This window comes from Cheilinus undulatus, linkage group 1 (genome assembly GCF_018320785.1).
Source record: "Cheilinus undulatus linkage group 1, ASM1832078v1, whole genome shotgun sequence".
Taxonomy (NCBI): domain Eukaryota; kingdom Metazoa; phylum Chordata; class Actinopteri; order Labriformes; family Labridae; genus Cheilinus; species Cheilinus undulatus.
The window spans coordinates 8,348,752-8,370,236 of record NC_054865.1 but is presented as its reverse complement, the minus strand read 5'-3'; the positions used below and the strand labels follow the sequence as shown (position 1 = coordinate 8,370,236).

General features: G+C 38.3%; 1 protein-coding gene across 1 annotated transcript; it reads right to left on the bottom strand.

Annotated features, from left to right (window-relative positions):
• Positions 1-8,260: 8,260 nt before the first annotated feature.
• On the bottom strand, positions 8,261-17,587 carry LOC121511653 (up-regulator of cell proliferation-like). The gene is made up of 2 exons (XM_041790391.1): positions 17,557-17,587; positions 8,261-12,954 (listed from the first exon to the last, which is right to left on the bottom strand). Exons 1-2 carry the CDS (start codon positions 17,585-17,587, stop codon positions 8,261-8,263), a joined length of 4,725 nt encoding a protein of 1,574 aa, XP_041646325.1.
• Between the last annotated feature and the right edge of the window lie 3,898 nt (positions 17,588-21,485).

The following is a 21,485-nucleotide window of genomic DNA, read 5'->3' as shown; positions in this document are numbered from 1 at the left end:
ATGACGAACCTGACCTATATCAATAGGGCTTTTGCACCCAGGGTGCTAACATCTTTGAGCAGCGTTTATACAGAATATCTGATTTTCTCTAAATTTAGACCTGCTTTTTCTTTTAATGAAGAAAATAAGAAACTGAGGGTATATCGAAGACTTTGACATTAACTTAACTGTGGAAAAATGAACTTGTTCTGGATTGAAATAAACGAAATAAGGGACCAATAAAAAGCATAGGTATGGATGACTGAACTTGCCCACTGAGGTGGGGGGGGTTTTTTTGTTGGTTTGTTTTTTTTTTTTTTTTTTTTTTTTTTTTTTTTTTTTTTTTTTTGGTGCACTTTTTCACTCATGAATGAAATTGTAATGCAATATTAACATTTGTATTTTCATTTCATCCATCAATTCGAAAAGTGTACTGTACAAGTGTAAGGGTTGTATTTTGGGAGGGTTTTTTTTTTTTTTTTTTTTTTTTTTTGGCTTTTGTTTTAAAAGAAAGATAATTGCCTTTTAGACACAGCCAGTAGGTGGTGGATGCACCATTTTATTGCTTGCCAACTGCCAAAAAAAAAAAAAAAAAAAAGAAGAAGAGAAGAATGGGTTGCTGCTTTGCTTGATGAGCAGTATGGATTTTTGGTGCCTTCGGCAGCAACCAGGAGTTGGGCTTATGTTTTTTTTTTTGTTGGACAGGTAGGTGCTAAACATCAGTGGTTAGCTTGCCCTAGTGTAACAGGGTTATTAATTGCTGAAGGATGTCAAAATTCATTTTTATGTTCATTCAGTGTTCCTTTTTAATTTTGTTATTTTATTCTGTTATCTGATGGAAAGCTTTAATAGTCAGATCTAAGATATTTTCTATCCTCATCTATGCATGGCTCCCTTTATTTGTGTGGTAACAGCGCCCTCGTGTGGCGGTGGTGGTATTAGTACCAATAGTACAGAGAGGGATCTTTGCTTGCTGACGATCCCATAAACGGTACGTACTGAATATAGCTTGTGATTTGTTTCAAATATTAAAGTCCGAAAGTAATTTTACCCAAATTAAACTGCACGTAAAGCATCGTTAATAGTGTCGTCACATTTTGTGATTGTTGCCAGCAGTCATTTTAAGTTTCTATTGTTTTGCTGAGTAAAGTTTGCCTGCTAAGTGTATTAGCTTTATAGCTGCTCAGCCTTGTGCACTCGTGTTTGCAGACTAACTGCATGGCTGATTGAAAAATGGCATCTGTTTGAGTTAGTAATTGTATTTTTTTATCTGATGCACAGGGGCTGGAGCTGTACTGAATGATTCAACACCAACATGTGTATAACTTTTAAAATGAGAATGTTTTTTGTCTTTATATGCATATTGTAAAGCCTTTGCATGGAACTTTGAGTTATTTGTTCATAAAACAAAATGTAAAAAATAAGGTTCCAGGAAATCTGTGATATCTAATATGTTACATGCACATGCAGGGTATACATTGTGTAACTGAACTATATTTCATAACACACTGTGTTTTGTTTATTTTTTCAACATATATGGTCACATGGTAAAAGGAGATGTACATTGTTTGACCCTTTGCTTGCTGTTGATCCCATAAACGGGGCTGGAGCTGTACTTTATGATTCACCACCACCAACATCTGTATTTTGTGTTTTTTTCTGACAGCTGTGTGCTGAAAATTAAATGCCGTGAACCGAAGTGGTTGCATGATTTCTTCAGTATACTGAGGTAGAGACAGGAAGAAGGGGTTACACTAGCTCGCTATGTTATCCACTTTTCCATGTAAAATATGCAATGTTCTCATATAAATTGCAGTGCAAGGATAAACCGTATATGAGCTCGCTAAGTTCAGCTGTCCACTTGTACTGAAAAATGGACGTTGGCCTCATCTGACTAGCTTTGCTGTTAGCTCTACTGGAGCTAAGGACCTCGTTGTTTAAAGCCAGCCTGTGTTCAATCAAGCTGGTGAAGTTCAAGTCTGGCCTGTGGCTCTTTCGCCACAGGCTTTTGCTTATTCTGTCCCTCCAGTTTACGTGTATATCCACTGTTTTATGGGAAAATGCTCTGAAGTGATTCTGAGATCAATCAATAAATGGATTAAAAACCTGACGTTTCATGCTGGGCTGAGTTTTAGCTCTGAATTTTCCACTCAGTATAACCGGCTGACATTGGGAGATGATTGTAACTGTGCTGGCTGCTGTTGTGTAAATATTTGCATATGTCCGGCTGTTACATTACTGAAGGTTTTGAACATTAAAACTAGAGATTTGTTTACCAGAATAACCTGTGCAAGATTTACGGGTTGGTTTGACTAATACCCCTAAAATACACCAGATCCGTCTCTGGTCCATCACAACTGCACTGCAGTTTGACTGCATGCCCCACCATCCGTCAACATCTCTTATGAATTTACAGAAAAGGTGATCAATTTCTGTTTAATGTCTGATAATCATTAGCTTGTACAAACCCCACACTTATCACAATCTATGTTTGGATCTCTAAACAGGGCAAAAAAATAAATGAATTAAAAATAAAGGGAAACATTCAACATCGTATCCATTAATGAGAAACTTTGGATTTCATTGTGATTGTTCTGAGTTTAAGTTCTTCACCTAGTGAGGAAGGGGACCCTGAGACGAGGTCAGAGGCTGATGTTGATTCAGATGAAGGAGAAGCTGTTGGAGAACATGCTGCTCCACCTGGACCTCATGGAGAATACCACAGAACAAGCTCTAACTGAGGGTATGCATGTGCCGTCACAGCCAGAGGAGTTCCAGCCTCTGTGGCATGTGACAGGGTTCTGTTGAAGGTGACATTTTCAGTTAAACCAGCTAGTAAAATGAAAAATAAACTTAAAAACTGAGCAGATGTACTGAAACAGTAGCAACAACACTGAGAATCACAACAATTAAATGATTAAATTGAATTAATTTACCACCCTTGATATCTTTTCTTTGAACTGTCAGTTTATAAAATGATTTAAAGCTGTATTTATTCACTGACTTCTGTCACCATAGAACTTTCTAGCACTCAGCCTTGGAAGTGCAGGGTCTTACATTCTACTGTAACATGAACACTTTCACTACACCTACTACTGACCTTTGCAACTATTACTTTAATGAAATTTAAGTGTTACATTCTCAGTCCTTTGACATGCCTCTTAACATACCGCAATAGTGCATTGATACATTTCTACAGTTTGTCATACATTGATGCACTGATTTTGAGGATTATTTGCAGATATTTAACAGTCCAGGGCAGAAGGTCCCACACAGCCGCAACTCAAAGTGTTCTAGAAAATACAAGGTACCAGGAGGAGGCTGTTTCAGAGATAGACTGCTTTAAACTGGATCCATGGCTTTAGTACTCGCAAAGCTAAGACTGTGCCCACTGTTATTTTAAATATTTTCACCATGCACTCTATAGAATGACCATCATTCATCAGACCATCATCTCTATCACCTGTATTTTAACTCTGTTTGTTTTTGATATTGAAGCCCCAGCCTGTCTGACTGTCTCTGATTTACTTAACAAGCGTAGTTTGTCTGATATTATTAACTCAAAGACAGTTTGATGCTTTTCTTTTGTATTACAGGAATCTTATTTGAGTTCTTTTGACTGAGTTGATGTTGTTTTTAGGTGAGGTGTTTTTATTTGACCACAAGATGGCGCCTCAATCAATGCCAATACAGGTAATGCAGCTGATGGCTTTTCAAGGACGTTATTCTATTGGGTGATTAATAATGTTTAAAAATGTTTTAAAGGTGACTTTCAACCCAGTACTCCTATGCTGAGGCATAAGTTAAAATTAGCCTTTACTCATACAGGTGCTGTTTTGAATAGGTTGAATGAATTAGTAAGTCTCATTCTTCCCTAATTAAACAAATTAATACATTTGATTTATTATTTCATTTTTTAAGTAGACAGTATTCCTGATGTAATAGGCAGAATCACTTTTAAGAACCTTTTATTCTTACAATAAATGTGGTGCCTACAAATGTGTTACTGACCTCTTAAGTATTAATTTGAAAATGGATGTTGTGTTAAAATAGCAGAAGAATAGAAAACTCTACTGGTGCATGATAATGCTGTTTTATGGTTTTTGCTGTTTTCTGGAACCTTTGAAGCATTTATCTAAAAAATTAAAAAGTCAGATATCAATAATGGATAATTAAATGCCCACATGATTTCTGGAACTTAGTTATAAAGATTTTTAGCTGCTGAAGTATTTACACATTTTGATCATGTGACGTTTATTAAGACTATGGCCACCCAACATCAGCTCTTTGTCCCATCTTGGCCACCCCAGTAAAAATGTTCTGGATGTGCTAACCAGTAGATTTTTCAGGTATCTGTACTGTACTGGAGTATTTATTTTTCTGATGACTTTATTGTCAGACCGACACTGTAGTACACGACAACAAATGACACAGGTTATTGAAAGATAAAATTTTAAATCATAAATCAAAGCCATTTACATTTTTTCCTTGCTTGCTGTTATGCCATTCCACTGATGCTATCCATGCTTTGGTAGGCCTTACTGAAGCTTTTCCAACAAGCCTGGAGCTTGGGTGACTTTTTGAAGTCTTCTAAGATTAAATCCACACCAGTAAATCTGCCATTAAACATCTTTTTACCCATTTTTAATCCAATTTTAATATTTTTTTTTTTGCCTCTACCTTGAATGCTAGCCACATCATTTTTCCAGAATGCTTTGTGAGGGACTGTCAACCTCGAACCATATTAAGTTGTACCTTTTACACAAACTTCTGCTCTCTTTTATCTTAAAGTGGTAAATTTGTTTTGTAAATCCATTTTGCATCTTGCAGAGTTGCCCCCAGATGGTGTCATCAGCAGGATGGGAGTGTCAAACAGCTTGGTGTCTGCTGCTTCCAGGGTCTTTTTAAGGAGTGCTTTTAAATGACACTTTAATATTTATGGCACTTTTATGCTCTTTAGAGATGATTACTTATGCTGTCAAAGTCATTACCACTACTACCACATACCACTAGAAAGAGGGATTTATAAGAGATGTACATAAAAAAAGAAGACTGGAGAAATACTTGCAAAAAGAAGTAATAATCACTTGCCAGATTACCTTCACATAAAGTCTTCACTTAACCCTCAAAAGTACCTGATCCTGCTGACAGAGTTGTAGATATTTTTACCCCATGTAGCACCCACTCTTATTTTTTTGCTACTGAAGAAACTGACTGAAAACTTTTTTCACAGTTCTTTATATTTAGTCTTTTACATTCTATCATGCATTCAACACTTTTTCCATGATTGTTTACATGTGTCATACACTGCCTGGCCAAAAAAAAAGTCACCACCAAAAAAAGGTCACATACTCTAATATTTCGTTGGACCGCCTTTAGCTTTGATTACAGCACACATTCGCTGTGGCGTTGTTTCGATAAGCTTCTGCAATGTCACAAGATTTATTTCTATCCAGTGTTGCATTAATTTTGATATTGATGATGGGAGAGTCTGACCACCGCGCAAAGCCTTCTCCAGCACATCCCAAAGATTCTCAATGGGGTTAAGGTCTGGACTCTGTGGTGGCCAATCCATGTGTGAAAATGATTTCTCATGCTCCCTGAACCACTCTTTCACAATTTGAGCCCGATGAATCCTGGCGTTGTCATCTTGAAATATGCCCGTGCCATTAGGGAAGAAAGAATCCATTGTTTAAGAAATGAGAAGTTAATCATTGCATCAGCTGGGGTTAAATAACTTGTTGCCAGCTGAAAGATAATCGCCCATTCAGTAATTATCCAATAGGAGACTTGTACCTATTTGCTTAGTTAAATCCAGGTGGCGACTTTTTTTTGGCCAGGCAGTGTATTTCTGACTGACATTATTAATTCAGGAAAAAAACCTCCATCAAAAATAACAAACAGGAAGAGAAAGAAAGACTTAATAGAACAAGGCTAGTAGCTTCCCATGTTAAGTTTGTTTAACTCATATGTCTGAGTTTAAAAATGTGACCGCTCTCTTCTCAGCAGTTTGTCTTCGGATAAATTAGATTAACTTATGCTTTTACACTGACTTCATATTAAGAGATACATGAACATTCTTTGTAAAATAATGTTGCCATCCACAGCTTCAGAATCACTATCATCTTTAACTCTGTGGCTAATGAAAAACATTACAACATCAATGAAACAACAAAAAATGTTTGACAAGATTGTAATGTTTATTTCAGATATATACAAGTCAGCAATAAAAGTGAGCATACTTTTATCATTATTCCATATTTGCTGACAGTTTTTTCTCTCTTGTTTTCTTGAAATATCAGTACAGCAACAGAAGAAACAACAGAACATAATCACTATAAAACATATTTTTTTTAGTGCTGTCAAATGATTAAAATTTTTAATCAGATTAATCATGGGGTTGCTGTGGATTAATCTCGATTAATCATGATTATATATCATTCATTTTTCATCTATATTAATCGCATTTCATTTTGCGTAAGCAAACAGAAAGAAGGGAATATATATGCCAGGGCTATTCAATTACAAATTTAACTGGGCCAAATTTTTGTTCCGTCTTGGTTTTCTTTGTACTCAAATTTCCCATCAAGAGGGCCAACGTGCTGTTTAGCGTCTTACATATCGAGTTGGTTGGTCACTACCGGATCAATGGCCCATTTGCACATGCGCAGCGGCATGCTTGACGGTAACCCTACTTGGACAAACTGCCCGAAATGCATTGCCAGAGACGTTTCAGGGATTTTGAGTCATTCTGCTCTGTAGATAGGTTAATTGCGTTAAAATTTTTAATCAGATTAATCATGATGATGAATTAATCCAAATTAACTTGTTAATTTTGACGGCCCTATTTTTTTTTTTTTACATCATCTTGGTAATAAATTAACATTACATTAGCTTTGTAACAAACAGTGTTGTTGTGAATTGGAAAAAAGCAATAACAAAACAAAACTCCTTTCTTCTAATGAACTTGTGGATCATTATCTTTTCAATCATTACTGTGCATACTTGTTAAAATGTACAAAGCCAAAAGTAACAATAAAATAACACACATTAAGAAAGACAAACTCATGGAAATCACCAAAGCAACATAAAAGAAAAAAACATCATCTCTGTGATCACATTTCTGAGTATGTCATTTTCATTGTCCTGGTTAGCATCTCACTTTTGCTGACCTCCCATTAGACTCATCTCATGATATCATCTTTGAAAACTTAAAAAGTTACAAACACAAAAGAAAACTGAAAAAACGGCTACAAAAAAAAACAGGATTTCTTTTAAACAGTTTGTTTACATGCACTGAGCTATCGTTATAGGGCAATTCAGTTTTTTTACTGGACCGTCCTTGTGTCAGTGAACAAGCACTGGGAGAGAACCAGTTTACTGACAGAAGTTAGTCTGACTCCACTATGGTGGTGAAAAGCCTTCTTTTAGCTAGTTAATACAGGACCCAGACAGTGGAACAGTGAAAACATGGGCAAACAGATCTGTACATTTCTTACACATTTTACACCTTTAAATGCCTGAAAACAACACGACTCATGCTACCCTTCATTTCTGCTGTTACTTATCAGCCAAATCCTGGCACAGGGACTGTGAAGCATGCTCAAAAAACCTACTCCCATTTGGGTCTGAGGGTTGTATATGCAAGAGTAAACTGATCTACAACCACATTATCCAGGTGTGCTATAAGAAATTTAAATGAATACAATTGAAATTAAATGAATTCAACTCATATGCAATCTCCATCTTCTTCATCATCCTGTTCTCTGCCCAAAAGTTGTTGTTGTAAATTTCCACCTTACGCATGATGGGAAATAATCTCAAATGGAATCTTGTTCTAGTCTTGTAGTTAGTGATCCCCAGTCTTTGCAAAATCATTGCCTGTAGCTAAAAACTCAGCAACTTGCTGATAAATCGTCTTTAGATGTGAGAGGGTGTCAGATGTTAGTCTTTTGAAAGTTTTAGCAAAGTCCTCTACTGTAAGGCCAACCTTAGTCAGATTAGCTAATCTAAAATTTGGTTGTTTGACTCTTAAATTGTTTGATTCAAATATTCTTTCTTTGACATCCAGTTCTCTAAGCACAGGCATCATGGAGCCAGTATGATTAGAATTGAACTCAATTGTCTCCACACTGAGTCATTGTTTTTACTGCATGCCCGAACTTGTTTAAATGCTGTATGAGTCTGCCCTCCCTCTACTTTTGTGCATTTACATGTTTAAAAACTCCTCCATGTTTAAATGTGTTTTTGCTGGAAGATATTTTCCAGGATTGTGCACTCTTCACTCCTTGTTGAAGGCCTGTTTTAAACCTTTCAGTGCTTGTTCCTTTGTGATGTTTCTCCAGGCCTCTGGTACATCAGCAGGCTTGGCTTTGTATTCCTGAGCAAATCTGTTGTTGTATTTTACCAGGACGTACTTCCAGTAGTCAGATGCCATGATGGTGCGATCAGGAGGAATGTGCCAGTCTTTGAAGATTTTTCTGTAGTCTTTTAAAGGATGGTCCTTCCATTCAGTCTCTGAGCTTTGGAATTTGCCCTCACTGTGGACATCTGTTGTGCACAGGGTTACAACCAACTTCTGAGTATTTATGTATCGGACATCTCCTATACCTTTAGGTTGGTGCATAGCTGCATGGTGCTCATTGTGTTCTTTGCCACCAGCTTCACAAGGAGTTTTGCAAAACGGACATTGTTTCCCACAGCCAAACACCTGTTTAAAGAGCTCATCTTGTGGTTTGATTGGTAGTTTTATTAAAGTCTCAGAGATGTCATCAGACTTTGAGAATTCCTCCTGCAGCTCCTTCTTTAATTCATCCAATGATCTAAAGAGCCTCTCTGTGAATGGATGGCATGTGCTTTGGATCTGAAACAAGGTGGTTTTTTCATCCTCCACTGAGATTGAGATGTCTTTGATCAAATACTCGCGCATGTTGTTGATAAGCTCATGGATGCTCTCCTGGTTATCTGGCAGCAGAGTGCCATCACTGCTTTTTTTTGACTGCTCCAGTGCTTCTTTTACTCTGTCAACTATGACATGAAGAATTTTGTTCTTCAGTTTGCACAGAGTCTGGCCCTCTGACATTTTTTCCAGGACATGCTGAAATATCCAATCTTTAACAAATATTTCATATTTGCTAATGTACTTGACAAAACTCTCAAAGTCATCTCTTTGCAGCAACTCTTCCTGAATGTTGTACTGGAAAAAGGAGCGAGAACTGAACTGTGGTGAATGGCAACTTGTCAAAATTTTGTCAACAATCTCAACTCCCAGAGATCTGTTGATGTGCTCCTCAACCGCTGGTTTGATGCAAAGTCTGGCGTAATCAGTTGCTTTGCGTTGGCAGTGATCTCTCTGTTTGTATAAATCAATGAAGTCTGTCAAGTACTGTTTCTTTTTCTTCTTCAGCTCAACTCTTGGATCCCTTTCAATCAAGTATTTTCTGTGCATGAGGAGGAACTCTCTTGAAGCAAATCCACAAATGTGAAGTTTCAGGTCAACTTCAAATTCAGGCTTGTAGTTCATGCTACCTTGCTTAATGTATTCATCAACTTTTTCCAGCAGCTCCTTTGTGAGAGAATCATGGTAGTCTCTGTCTGTCTGTGCAGTATCTTTCACAAATCTTGTGCAAGAGTCAATCGCACTGTCTGTCAGGCTTTGCAATTCTCTTTTTACAGCTTTCTGAAAAAAGAAATTTGTAAAAAAGAAATTTGTCATTTTTACATGACCAGTCTTGGCCTTAAATTGACCTTTGCCAATTTCTTTAAGGTCTCTGACTTTCTGTAGTTTCTCATTGACATTGCAATTTACAAAATGATTTCTCAACTGTTGAAGAACCTTTGCAGGTATGTCTTCTTCTTTCAGGCCAGCTACATTTACAGTGACCTCAGCCCACATCTTCTCAAACTCTTTCTCCAGCTCCTTCTCAGACAGTGTGTGGTTTTTGCAGTCACTCAAAAGTTTCATGACCTGTTTTTCAATCACTTTTCTGTGTTTTCTTTGAAGTTCCTCGGCCTCTTTTAAACTTTTTTTGTGTTCAAGTGCACAATCCAAGTCATTGTTTGCTGAATGTTGGATTTCATTTGCAAGACCCTTGATTCTGATGAAAAACTCACTTTTGTACTTGACTATCAGATGGACATGCCTGTCTTTCCTTTCGTAGTAGTCCTTGAGTTTCTGATGCATTATTGTTTGGTGTTCTTCTATTTTCGCTGATACCTCAGACTTCTTTGATTTGACCAAGTCTTTCAACTGATGAAGCTCAGATTCACTGTCAGCATTTAAGATTTCCATTTCAGTTTCTCTTTGCCGGTTGGTAATCTCTTTTCTGAACTCCCATTCCCACTGATTGAACTCTTTGCAAAGATCGTCATAGGCTTGAGCCACAAGAGTGTTTCTGAAACTGAATATGAAGTTCTCAAACTTCACTGCTCTCCAAAGACTTTTCACCCACTCTATAAACTCTAGGATGTCTGACACATGATCACCTTTGTCTCTTTTTACTGTCTCCAGAAGATTTGTCTTGAAATCTGCAACGGCTTCGCTGTAGCCTGTGTTCACTGGTGCCATTGGTGGGGTCCCATGCCACAGTCCTGGGATGTTCCAGTTATTTTTCTCCACCTCATACTCCAGCACATCTGTGAATAACTGTACGGTAGGAAGTTTTTCCATTCCAGCAGCACTTTGAGTCATTTCATTGAGTTGGTCCAAGAGATGCTTTCTCTCCGTCATGGTCTTTGCATGGGCAGACACTCCATCAACACTTTGGTGCACAAAATGACAAACTGGCTTTTTCCCAATTTCCTTCATCCTCAAGAATGCAAGAGTTGCAATTTGAAGAACATATTTCATGTCAGTAGAGTTCTCCATTGAAACATTGATAATGGTAACATCACTTAAGCCAATGAGAAAGGTTGCCAGCTGATTATCATGCCCATAACTGTCCTCTAATTGTGCCAAACAAGGAGACTTAAGACCCTCTGTGTCAATGAGAGCGATGAAGTCATAGTTCAGCTGGCTTTGCATGTCATCGCCTACTCTGAGAAAGAGCATATAGGCTCCTCTTGTGCATCTACCACTGCTGACAGGAAACTGCACACCAAACATGGTGTTCAGAAGCGTCGACTTCCCTGAATTTTGAACACCCAACACAGTCAGCACCAACAGTCGGCTCTTCCCTCCAACCTTGTTGTGGAGCTCCAGCAGCACATCTGTCACCCACCTCTGTGGGATGTTGGAAGCATCTCCATCTAGAAGCTCTAACGGATATCCATCCAGCAACATTTCAGCAGCCAAAGCAGGGAGGTAAGAGATTATCTCATCAGTGTTTTGTGACTGGGAGGAAAACTCATACATCAGCCCCATCTCTCTCATGTAATGTTCTACTCCCAAAGAGCTTTCTAGCAAAGCCTGATCCAGCGCTGGGATCTCTTTCCTGTCTTTCTCCTTTTTGTTGGACTCTTCAGACAGTTTTTCGTGCAGTAAAGATCGTTGCACAGCAGACTGTAAATGTGAGTTCAGTTTAAGTTTCATCCACCTCAGGAAGAAACCTTTCTTCACTTTGTCACGAGTAGATAGTTGTTCAATAAATCTTTTCATGGCTTCAGAAGGTTTGTGTTTGCCAAGATCTTTCTCAATTTTTTGTTTTTCCATTTGCAGCTGAGATTTATATTCTTCTAGTGCTTGATCACCAGCTCTTTTTAACCTGCATTCCTCTATTTCTAGCAGTGATAACCTTTTCCAGTTATCACCCTGCAAAGGAAGTTGTCTGTTCTTGTACTCTGGTATAGGTCGCAGACCGATGCCTTTCACAATGTCTTCAGCGGCCTTCTTTTGGTCGTTGCTTGTGCTTTCATCCTCACACAGACCGAAGTCAACAGCCTTGTCAAGCATATTTACTAAAGTAATTGTAGTTTTTACACTTGTCAAGGATTTTTTGATGGTTGCACAAAGTTTCTCTGAAAACTCAATCGAATTTGTATGCGGGTCTCTGATTTTCACATTGGTCTGTGGTAAATCTAGTTGTTTCGCTGTTGTCCTGACTGTGATCAGATCCTCTTTAGCATTCTCTCTCTTGTTGACAACCAGGAACAGTTTAGATCTCGCCTCTTGAAGAGACATCAGAATCTGGTGCTCATCTTCTTCAACTTTGTCCAGAAATACAAAGGTAGCAGATGAAACTTGAAAAAGGAAACTGAAGTGGGTAAGAGACTGACCAATGTCCCCTCTCAGATTTGCTACAGCAACTGGTTTGGGGAATTTGTCAAGATTTTTTCTGCCACAGGGAAGGTACCAACAGACCTCGACCAGTCCATTTGCAATTTTCCTCTTATGGGTTCCTCCTTTCATATCTCTGTGTATAAATGTGTTGTTGTTGCACTGGCCCTGGCTGAGAATATGATTCAGACACTGGGACTTGGATAAACTGCAGTTTTTAAGCCTCACAAAGTAGAACAAGGGTAGTTCTGTCTGGACAATGTTGTTTTCGACAAACCCTCTAGATTCTGACATGTCATGTGGACGCCACTCTTTGACGATGTCTCTCAGAGCCCACAGCATAAAGGTACATGGACTATTGTTACCATGGGGCAACAGCAGAGGGACAGAAAACTGGCACATGGACATTTTGAGGGCTATTTCCTGTTGCAAGAAGCTGTCAGCACAGAGGAAGAGTGCAACTACAAGGTCAAGAGGGTTGACTGTATTATCTGCAGAGTCATCTGCGGTGTAAAGGTCAAGGTCAAAGATGTCATTGTTTTCTTCCTCTTCAAAATCATCTGTTTTAGATATTTGTGTACAGGTCCTGCATTCTGCATTGAGCTTAAACAGTTTTCTGAGAAAACACCACGGTATGTCCTCCACTGATGAAACTGCTTCATCATACACAGAGTTTTTGTTGATCTCCAAGAGAGACCGAAGAGTGAGCTTGTTGGGATAAAATATGTCCAGTCCAAGTTTTGAGAGAAAGTTGAGAAGGCCTGTCAGAGAAAAAGAGACCACATTTATAATGCTTAGTCTTGTTTGACTTTACTGATTTAAACTGCATTCTTTTCTTGTATCTTAGAATTATGAGCTTAGACATTTATTAAAGTCATAGTTAAAAGTGACTGTATCAAATTTCACTGTTCCAGTTTCTTAGTAGCACTAGACTAGGGGTGTAAAAGTGCGCGTATTTGCACCGTACCCATTCAGTACAGGCCTCTCTGTACCGTACAGACGTGTAGTGAATGGATACATGTTGAACGAAGCTCATACACAGACAGAAAACCAGAGAACAACTCCCTGTCACACTGTCCTGGCAACCACACAACCACAGCAAACGACAGCAACAACCTGAATATTCCCAGATAAAAGTGTCCTCTTTAGGAACTCTTTGTCTCCCAGTAAAATACAACAGTGGACAAAGACAACAACAGTAGCGCTGATATTATTCAGCAGTTGTGTCACTTTGAAAAGGCTCCACTCAAACAAGAACATCTCTGTACCGAGGAGGAATCACAAAAAGTCTCACCAGCTGGTTATGAATTTCCCATGATTTAAAATCTTTTTAGTGTAAAAATGGTGCTCTGGTTTTGTTAATCAAATTAATTCTAAATGCAGTACCTTCAATATTCAGCCTCAGAGGAGGGGGAGAGGGGACTCCATCATGTCTGCAGCTGTGTCATAGGTAAAGTTATCCCCAGGTTTCACATGACTCTAACCTTTTTATCCACCAAGATGGGCTGTAAAAAGTTTTCCCAAACTTTGTAGTCGGTCCCGCTGGTTGAAAAAGTAATCTAGTGCTGAAGTCTGTGTTGAAATCAGCAGGATAGATGCTAATTAGCATACTTAACAAGCTAACTTGTATGATGATGAGTTCAAGTTGGCTGAGAAATTTGAGTGTTTAAACAATGGGTATAAATGTGTCAATATATCAGTTAAAATAACCTAGTTAAAAAATTTTCTGTACACCCCTTCACTAGACGGATCACCAGTATGTTCATAAGCATGATTTATGCTTCTGCATTAAGCATTAAGCTACCCTGTAGCCTATGCCATGGATCTGCATAGCCTTGCACAGACATCTGTGCAGACAGCAACACAGACTGCAATCTTTGTGATTGGTCTGCTGGCACTGGTGACCGCAAAGGATACTTGAGTGTGGTAAACTGCTGCAGACAATGATACAACTACTCAAATCTCCTCTCTTATACTCTTTGCGCTAACTGTAGTATAATTTAGTGCTGTTCATTATTTATAACTTCAAACTGCAGCATAATATGCTAAGTTTCAGCTGCCATAGTTTCCAGTAAACAAACATTTAATTGAATTTTAATTGTGATCACGATTTTGACCATTCAATAATTGCTGGTGCATGTTGGTGATTTTTTCAACACACTTAACCAGGATGGCTACTACAGCACTCTGCAGGGACATGTCATCCCATCTGGTTTCCACTTAGTGGGACTATCATTTGTTTTTCAACAGGACAGTGACCTCAAACACACCTCTAAGCTATGTAACGGCTATTTGATCAAAAAAGAGAGTGATGGGTTGCTGCATCAGATTAATTGGCCTCCACAAACACCAGACCAAAACCCAATTGAGATGATATGGGATAAGTTGAGTTGCACAGCAGCCAACAAGTGCTCAGCATCTTCTGGGAACTTCTTCAAGACTGTTGGAAAACCATCCCAGGTGACTACCTCATGAATCTGATTGAAAGACTTGGACACACCTGGGCTGTTGGGCAAACAATGGGATTAAGTTACTATTCCTTTTTTGTCTTAAGCTTTCCAGGTTGGGATAATTATTCTTGAATGGATTATATGATAAGTGGAAAATATCTATGATGTCTTCTTTTCTTGCCCAATAAACATTAAGTTGAAAAAAAATAATGATAATAACGATAACAGTGATCCCAATGTTAGGCAGAATCATTATGATGTTCATTTTGACCAAAATCGTGCTGCCCCACTGCCAAGTATCATTGAAAACTACTGAAGAGCCATGTGGACACACAAGTGTACACGTATGTGGTGCTTTTAACAGAATAGGTGGACTTCACACAGAAGCATGAACCAGACTTCAGACCTACTGATTCATAAGAAACATTTAGAAGTTAAGAGTAACATCCTACTGCAGTGGTCAATGTGCATTGAGACTGACCTTTTTAATACCTTTGTCAATATCTGAACAATATTGTCTCCTTGTGTTCTAGGCCATCCAGACTATTCCATTACAGCCATATTCGGACTCTATCTGATGTATAGTCAATACAAACTCAAAGCATTATGTGTCTACTGCTCTGTCTTTACATGCTGAACATGTATGTGTTAATACAAGGCAAATTCAAACTCATGTTTGCATTTTCTTGACAGAGCTACAGCTGCATGGGTGTTCCAACAACTTTTGTGAGCAAACTTTTCTCTGGGGTCAGTTTTGGGTATTGCAGGTAAAAGTGCAGAGGCCACAAAGGTAACAAAGCCCACGAGCTAGTTCAGCTAATGATTCACACCTGACCTGCAGCCTAATCAGATCACATCCAATCCAGTCCAATCCACTTTATTTATATAGCACATTTTACAAAACATTACGTTTACCAGAGTGCTGCACAGTGACTAAAACAAGTAAAAACCACAGTGAACATAAAAAACATCGTAAAATACATAAAAACTTAACAGGGACTAAAAACAAGCTTTAAAAGAAACACACACAGAAGGGCAAATAAAAACAGATAAAAGACACACAGTAGATCACACAACTCTCATGCTGAGTTAAAAGCCAAGGAATGAAAATAAGTTTTAAGACATGATTTAAAAGTAGGTAAGGTGGGGGATGTTCTGATTTCAAGAGGTAGACTTATTCCACAATTTAGGTGCGACAACAGAGAAAGCTCAATCACCACGGGTTTTTAATCTAGACTGAGGGAACAACAAGACGGAGTTGATCAGCTGATCGCAGAGATCTAGATGGGGTGTAAACCTCTAAAAGGTCAGAGATGTACTCGGGAGCAGATCCATTTAATGACTTAAAAACAAACATTAAAATTTTAAAATTAATTCTAAAATTAACGGGGAGCCAGTGGAGGGAAGCGAGAATGGGGGTGGTGTGTTCGTGTTTACGAGTCCCTGTTAAAAGACGAGCCTCTGCATTTTGTACTAACTGTAAACGTGCAAGGGAAGCGTGGTTTAATCTGATATAAAGTGCTTTGCAGTAGTCCAATCGTGTAGAAATAAAAGTGTGAATCACTCGTTCAAAGTCGTTAAAAAATAAAAACCGATTTAATCTTGGATAAAAGCCTCAAATGATAAAACCTGGATTTAACCACAGAATTAATCTGTTGATCCAATTTAAAATCACTGTCGACCTTCACACCAAGATTACACACTGTGGGCTTAACATAGGGTAGAAGGGGGCACAGGTCCACAAAAGAGGGATCAGTGTTTCCACTGGAGCCGAACACAACGATTTCAGTCTTACTGTCATTAAAACTTAAAAAGCTAGAGGCCATCCAGGCTTTAATTTCATTGAAACAGTCTAGCAGATGATTAATTGTGCTGCCATCTCTTCTTTTTAAAGGCAGGTATATTTGTGTATCATCTGCATACAGGTGGTAGGATATACCATGTTTTTTTTAATCAAACCCAGAGGGAGAAGGTACAGAGAGAACAGGATTGGTCCCAGGATGGAACCCTGTGGGACTTCACATGAAAGGGGGGCACAAGAAGAAGTGGGGTCTCCAAGTCTGACCTGAAAGGATCTATTAGACAAATAGGACCTGAACCAATTTAGGGCAGTACCCTTTAAACCAACACAGTGTTCAAGAGTTGTGTGATCTACTGTTTCAAAAGCAGCTATTAGATCTAAAAGCATTAAAAGAGCTGAGTCACTAGAATCAGTAGTTAATAAAAGATCATTAAAAATCCTTAAAAGTGCAGACTGCTGTTAACAATCATGTGAACGTTAGGACCAGTGGTTTCCCACACCTCTTTGAAAAGACAAGGAGGGATAACGTCAGTGGAGCAACCAGCAGGTTTTAGTTGAGCTACATGGGTCACATCCTCCTAATTCAGTGGTCTACTTAAGCTGCAAGATTTCCTGTCTCTTCCTCTGCTCTGTAGTTGCCATCTCTGCCTGGGATCAGCACTGCACTCTCGCTTTCAACCTACCTCCACCCCAGCATCCCCCTGTTGGTTCCAACTGAGGATTGAAAATATTATCTCATCACTCCTCAATCCTGCGTGTAAAATAAATTTAAGAGGAGTGATGAAGTCAGAGCCTGACGCTGAACAAATGTGCTGCCATAATAAATGCTGAACAAATTACAAACGTGAGATGACTGATAGAGCTGACTAATATGGTGCTCCACAGACCTTCATTGTAGTTTGTGGGTAACAGCACATATGCTACAGGGTAAATATCCTGTACCAATTACATCAAAGCTGATCAAATCAAATGAGGTGTTCATGCAATGATTTAGGGTAAGTTTCCTCTGTCTATACAAAACCTGTTACCTAAGACTTTTTGTTTAAGGATTAGAAGACTGTATGGCTGAGTGAGTGAATAAAACTGTAAAAGTATTGTAAAGAAGGATGTACCTGTTGGATCTTCCAGGTTCAATGAAGACATGGTCCTACTTCTCCTTTAACCTTTTTGTTCCTTTAAACCTGGAAGAAACATCAAATGTCATCTTTTGTCATATAACTACATGTAATGTTCTGGAGATTCAGTTTTTTCCATCAACATTTTTAGCTGGGGATGTTTGCAGTTAGCCAGCTGAATGATTAAAGTCAGTACACTTGCTGGTTAATATTGGAATTATTTTATTAGGTACTGCCACTTTTCTTCTATTTATCAGGCAATAGTGGTCAAATATCATGTCTGAATTGTAATACAGCTGCCAACTTAGTCAGGGCTATAGCTTTGGTTGATGGTTACCGCCATATTTCTCGACTACCTGTTGGTGATGTAACCTGGCACGCTAGATGGATGTGTTTCACACATCCATCTGGTAAACCACTCAAACACTGTGTTTGGGAAATGGCAGAGCCTTTGAAAAAAACTCGGAGGGTGATTGCATGAACGTTCTGTCTGTCACATCTTTACAGGCCAATCAGAGCAACAAAACACGTGATGTAGCCTCTACTGAGCTGCGCCCCTACTGAAGGAGTAAACCACAGAGAGCTGCAAAACGCGAACCTGGCATCTGTAGACATGTCAGAACAGGACTTTTGTCATGTTTTTTTAAAGGAAACAACTCAATGCTGTTCTTTGTTCTTCTGTTAACGAAGATGAAGATGTCGTCAAGTTCTGATAAATCTTACGCTTTAGCAGCATCCATGCTAATGTCTTCCGCCATTATTGCACCGGTCTCTTGTTGCTGCTTGACTCCGCTGCGCCCGAAAGAACTGCCCCTGGACGCTGATTGGTCCTATCACTTTCTAACCGGGCCCAAACTGTTCAGACGGGAGCTTTGCAAGATGGATTCACCGGTGAGAAACACGGAAACAGGCGTATCCATCTGCTTTGCAAGGTTATTGGTGAAGGACAATTAATCAAGTTTTAATTATAATTATATTAAAAAGGTTGGATGTTTTATTGATAAAATATGCAAAACTATCTCAATATATAGAATTTTTTTTCTTTAAAAACAAGTTTACTTTATTTCATTTTTCTGGCACGGCTGCAGAGCGCTACATATGAGAGGTGAAAGAGCCGCATGCAGCTCCAGAGCCACAGGTTCCCAACCTCTGATCTAATCTGACACAGTGACCATCATAACAGACAAAAAATAAAGGATGTGTAGTCTGACCTCTGCTGACACTGCTAACAACTTTTATCTCTGTAGGGTCTAGAGTCATGTTTTAGGGGAAAAGAAGTAAGAAAGAAAAAACGCCATAATTCATGGAATTTCTTGGGGTTCTTCACAGGGAGAGACTTGTGCTTGGAAAGATTTATGAACTCAGCCCCTGGTCTGCATTCCTTAGCTTTAGCCCCTATGCTCTGACATCTTATTGCATGTATATATATTTTGGCCATTCATCAGGTAATTTATTCATTTCAAGATTTTTACAAATATTTTTTTACCTGCTCACTCATTTGGCAGAACTTTGTTGCTCTCTGTGTCATAATGATAATAGTGTTTGTGTGTCGTATTTTTCTTTTTTGTATTTTTCATTCATTTATCCATTTATTTATCAGATATTTTTTACACATATTCTCCTATTTGAGCAAAGCATTTGATTATGTCTTAACAAATATGTTGTGGAACACTTGATTCAATCCTAGATTATTTGAAACTTAACTAATAAAATGATAATCTTCTTTTTAAAAGACTTTCAGTATTTCAGTTCAAAGATCAAGTTCGTTTTGGCTTACCTGCAAGTTCTTGTTCATGTGTCTTCAGCGTCAACATGTGCAGACCTAAGCCTTGACCATATGATGCATCACACCTTCAAAAAATATTTTTTTTTACCAAAAGAAATGTTTTGCAGAACATTCACAAACTTTACTTTACTGGTTTTAACAATTAGTTGCTGCTTTCTCTTTCAGTGTGCTGTTGTTAGACATTTTACTTGTATGTTAATTTGTTGTTTGTCTGTAACTTTGTCTGTGCTGCTGCTATCTTGGCCAGGACACTCTTGAAAAAGAGATTTTTAATCTCAATGAGTTTTGTTCTCCTGGTTAAATAAAGGTTACATTAAAAATTAATAATAATAAAATAAAACTTTTAAAAATGTAAATTATATCTAGGGAAAAAATTGAAACACACTGATCGTGTCCTTAGTCTGTACATTTCAGAAATACGGTTAGCTGCACTGTCAGTCCTTTGATCAAGCAAAGTTAATCTCATATATGGATGAACATTCGGTCATAATTATATGAAAAATGGTTCTATTGAATAGAATTCACAAAATCAACTCACCAGACATCAGTCAGCAGGAATGCCGAGGCTCTCTGTGTCTGCTGGCCCTTTTTATTGATCGAAACCCGAAAGCAAAAGCATTTGACCTACATTTCACCTACCAAACAGGTTTTATGTTTTTGTGTAAGATCAGATTTTCTACATTCTTCAAAAGTCATTCTCAACGAATGATAACTAGGCTGTTAAACTTTCCACTTACAGAGAAACAAAAACTCCAGATACTTTATCACCTTCTGATACAAGATTTTAAAATCATACAAACTGTGTTCTAATGATCAACTCTGCAGAGAAGACTCTGGTATGAGGCCCCCCTTCACTGGTAGCCCACAGCAGAAGCGTAGCAACTGATGACGTTTTTATGTTGGGATCTTATTACTTACTTGACTGCAGAGCATTTTTCCATTTTAAGGGCAGCTGACGGAACCATCGATGTGACAACGGAGCAAATAATCAAAATATTAAAATGACTAGTGCAAACTGTCATGGACTGGCATAAATATTTTGTTAGGTCTGTACTTTTTGATCACAGATCGCAGCAAATTTTCCAAATCCTGCATATTTCCTGGCCTGAATAATTAAATTTCTGTGCATAAGAGTCACTAGCAGTAAATAAACAAACAAAATGTTTTCAGCCATAGCTTGATTTGAACCCTGCACTGAGACTGTAAGGACATGTCACTGTCGCTCAGCCATCCCCATCTTCAAGTGTCTTAATGTTATTTAAATATATCAGTAATTTTCAGTGCCATTTAGCGGATCTGTTCAAGACCGGCCCTCTTTTCCTTCTTCTGTTATAAATATATGAATGTTACAGACCACTCTATTGATCTTATTGCTAACGGCTTATATAGCATTATACTGGTGATTTATGTTTGAAAAACAGAATATAGTAAAACCTAGTCTAGTATAGATGACAATTCAACCACCACTGTGTTACGATTTGGAGAAAAGGAAGTCATTATGTTCTTCACTCTTCCAATGAAAGTAGGAATAAATAGTATATGATATTTCTCCTTTCATGTTAACATTATATAGAGCCTTTATTAAGTCTAAACTGCTGCCTTCTTTGTGATGCCTATGCTATAAGGAAGGAAGTCTTGCCTGTGAGCCTGCACTGAGGGCAACACACCCAGTCCTTACGCTTACACAGCAGAAGTGTTGCAAAAGTTACAGGTGTCTGACAGCCAACTGACAGACAGATTTCAGTTGCCAGTGATGGCTTGTGAGGATTTTGACAACTTTAAGCAAAAAAAGAGTGAGTTTTCTAAACCAAAATGAACTAAGTCCACAATTATAAATTGGTCTACACATTTGCAGATTAGTGCACGCATTTGTGACTTTATGTAGGAATTTGAAAATCTTTGCACACATTTACAGATTTGTGCACAGATCTTTGTATGCATTTGCAAATACTTTTTCAACAATAATAGCTCCATAATTACATATTTCTCATACAAATTGGCTTGATGTGCAGACAAAGAGAAAGAAGACAAAGGTGCTCAAAATGAGGCCCTACATCAGGATTCGTCAAGTGCATTTGCACGAGGGCCAGATTTGGTCTCAACAGAGACTCTGTGGGCTGGACTTTCAAATTCACAAAAA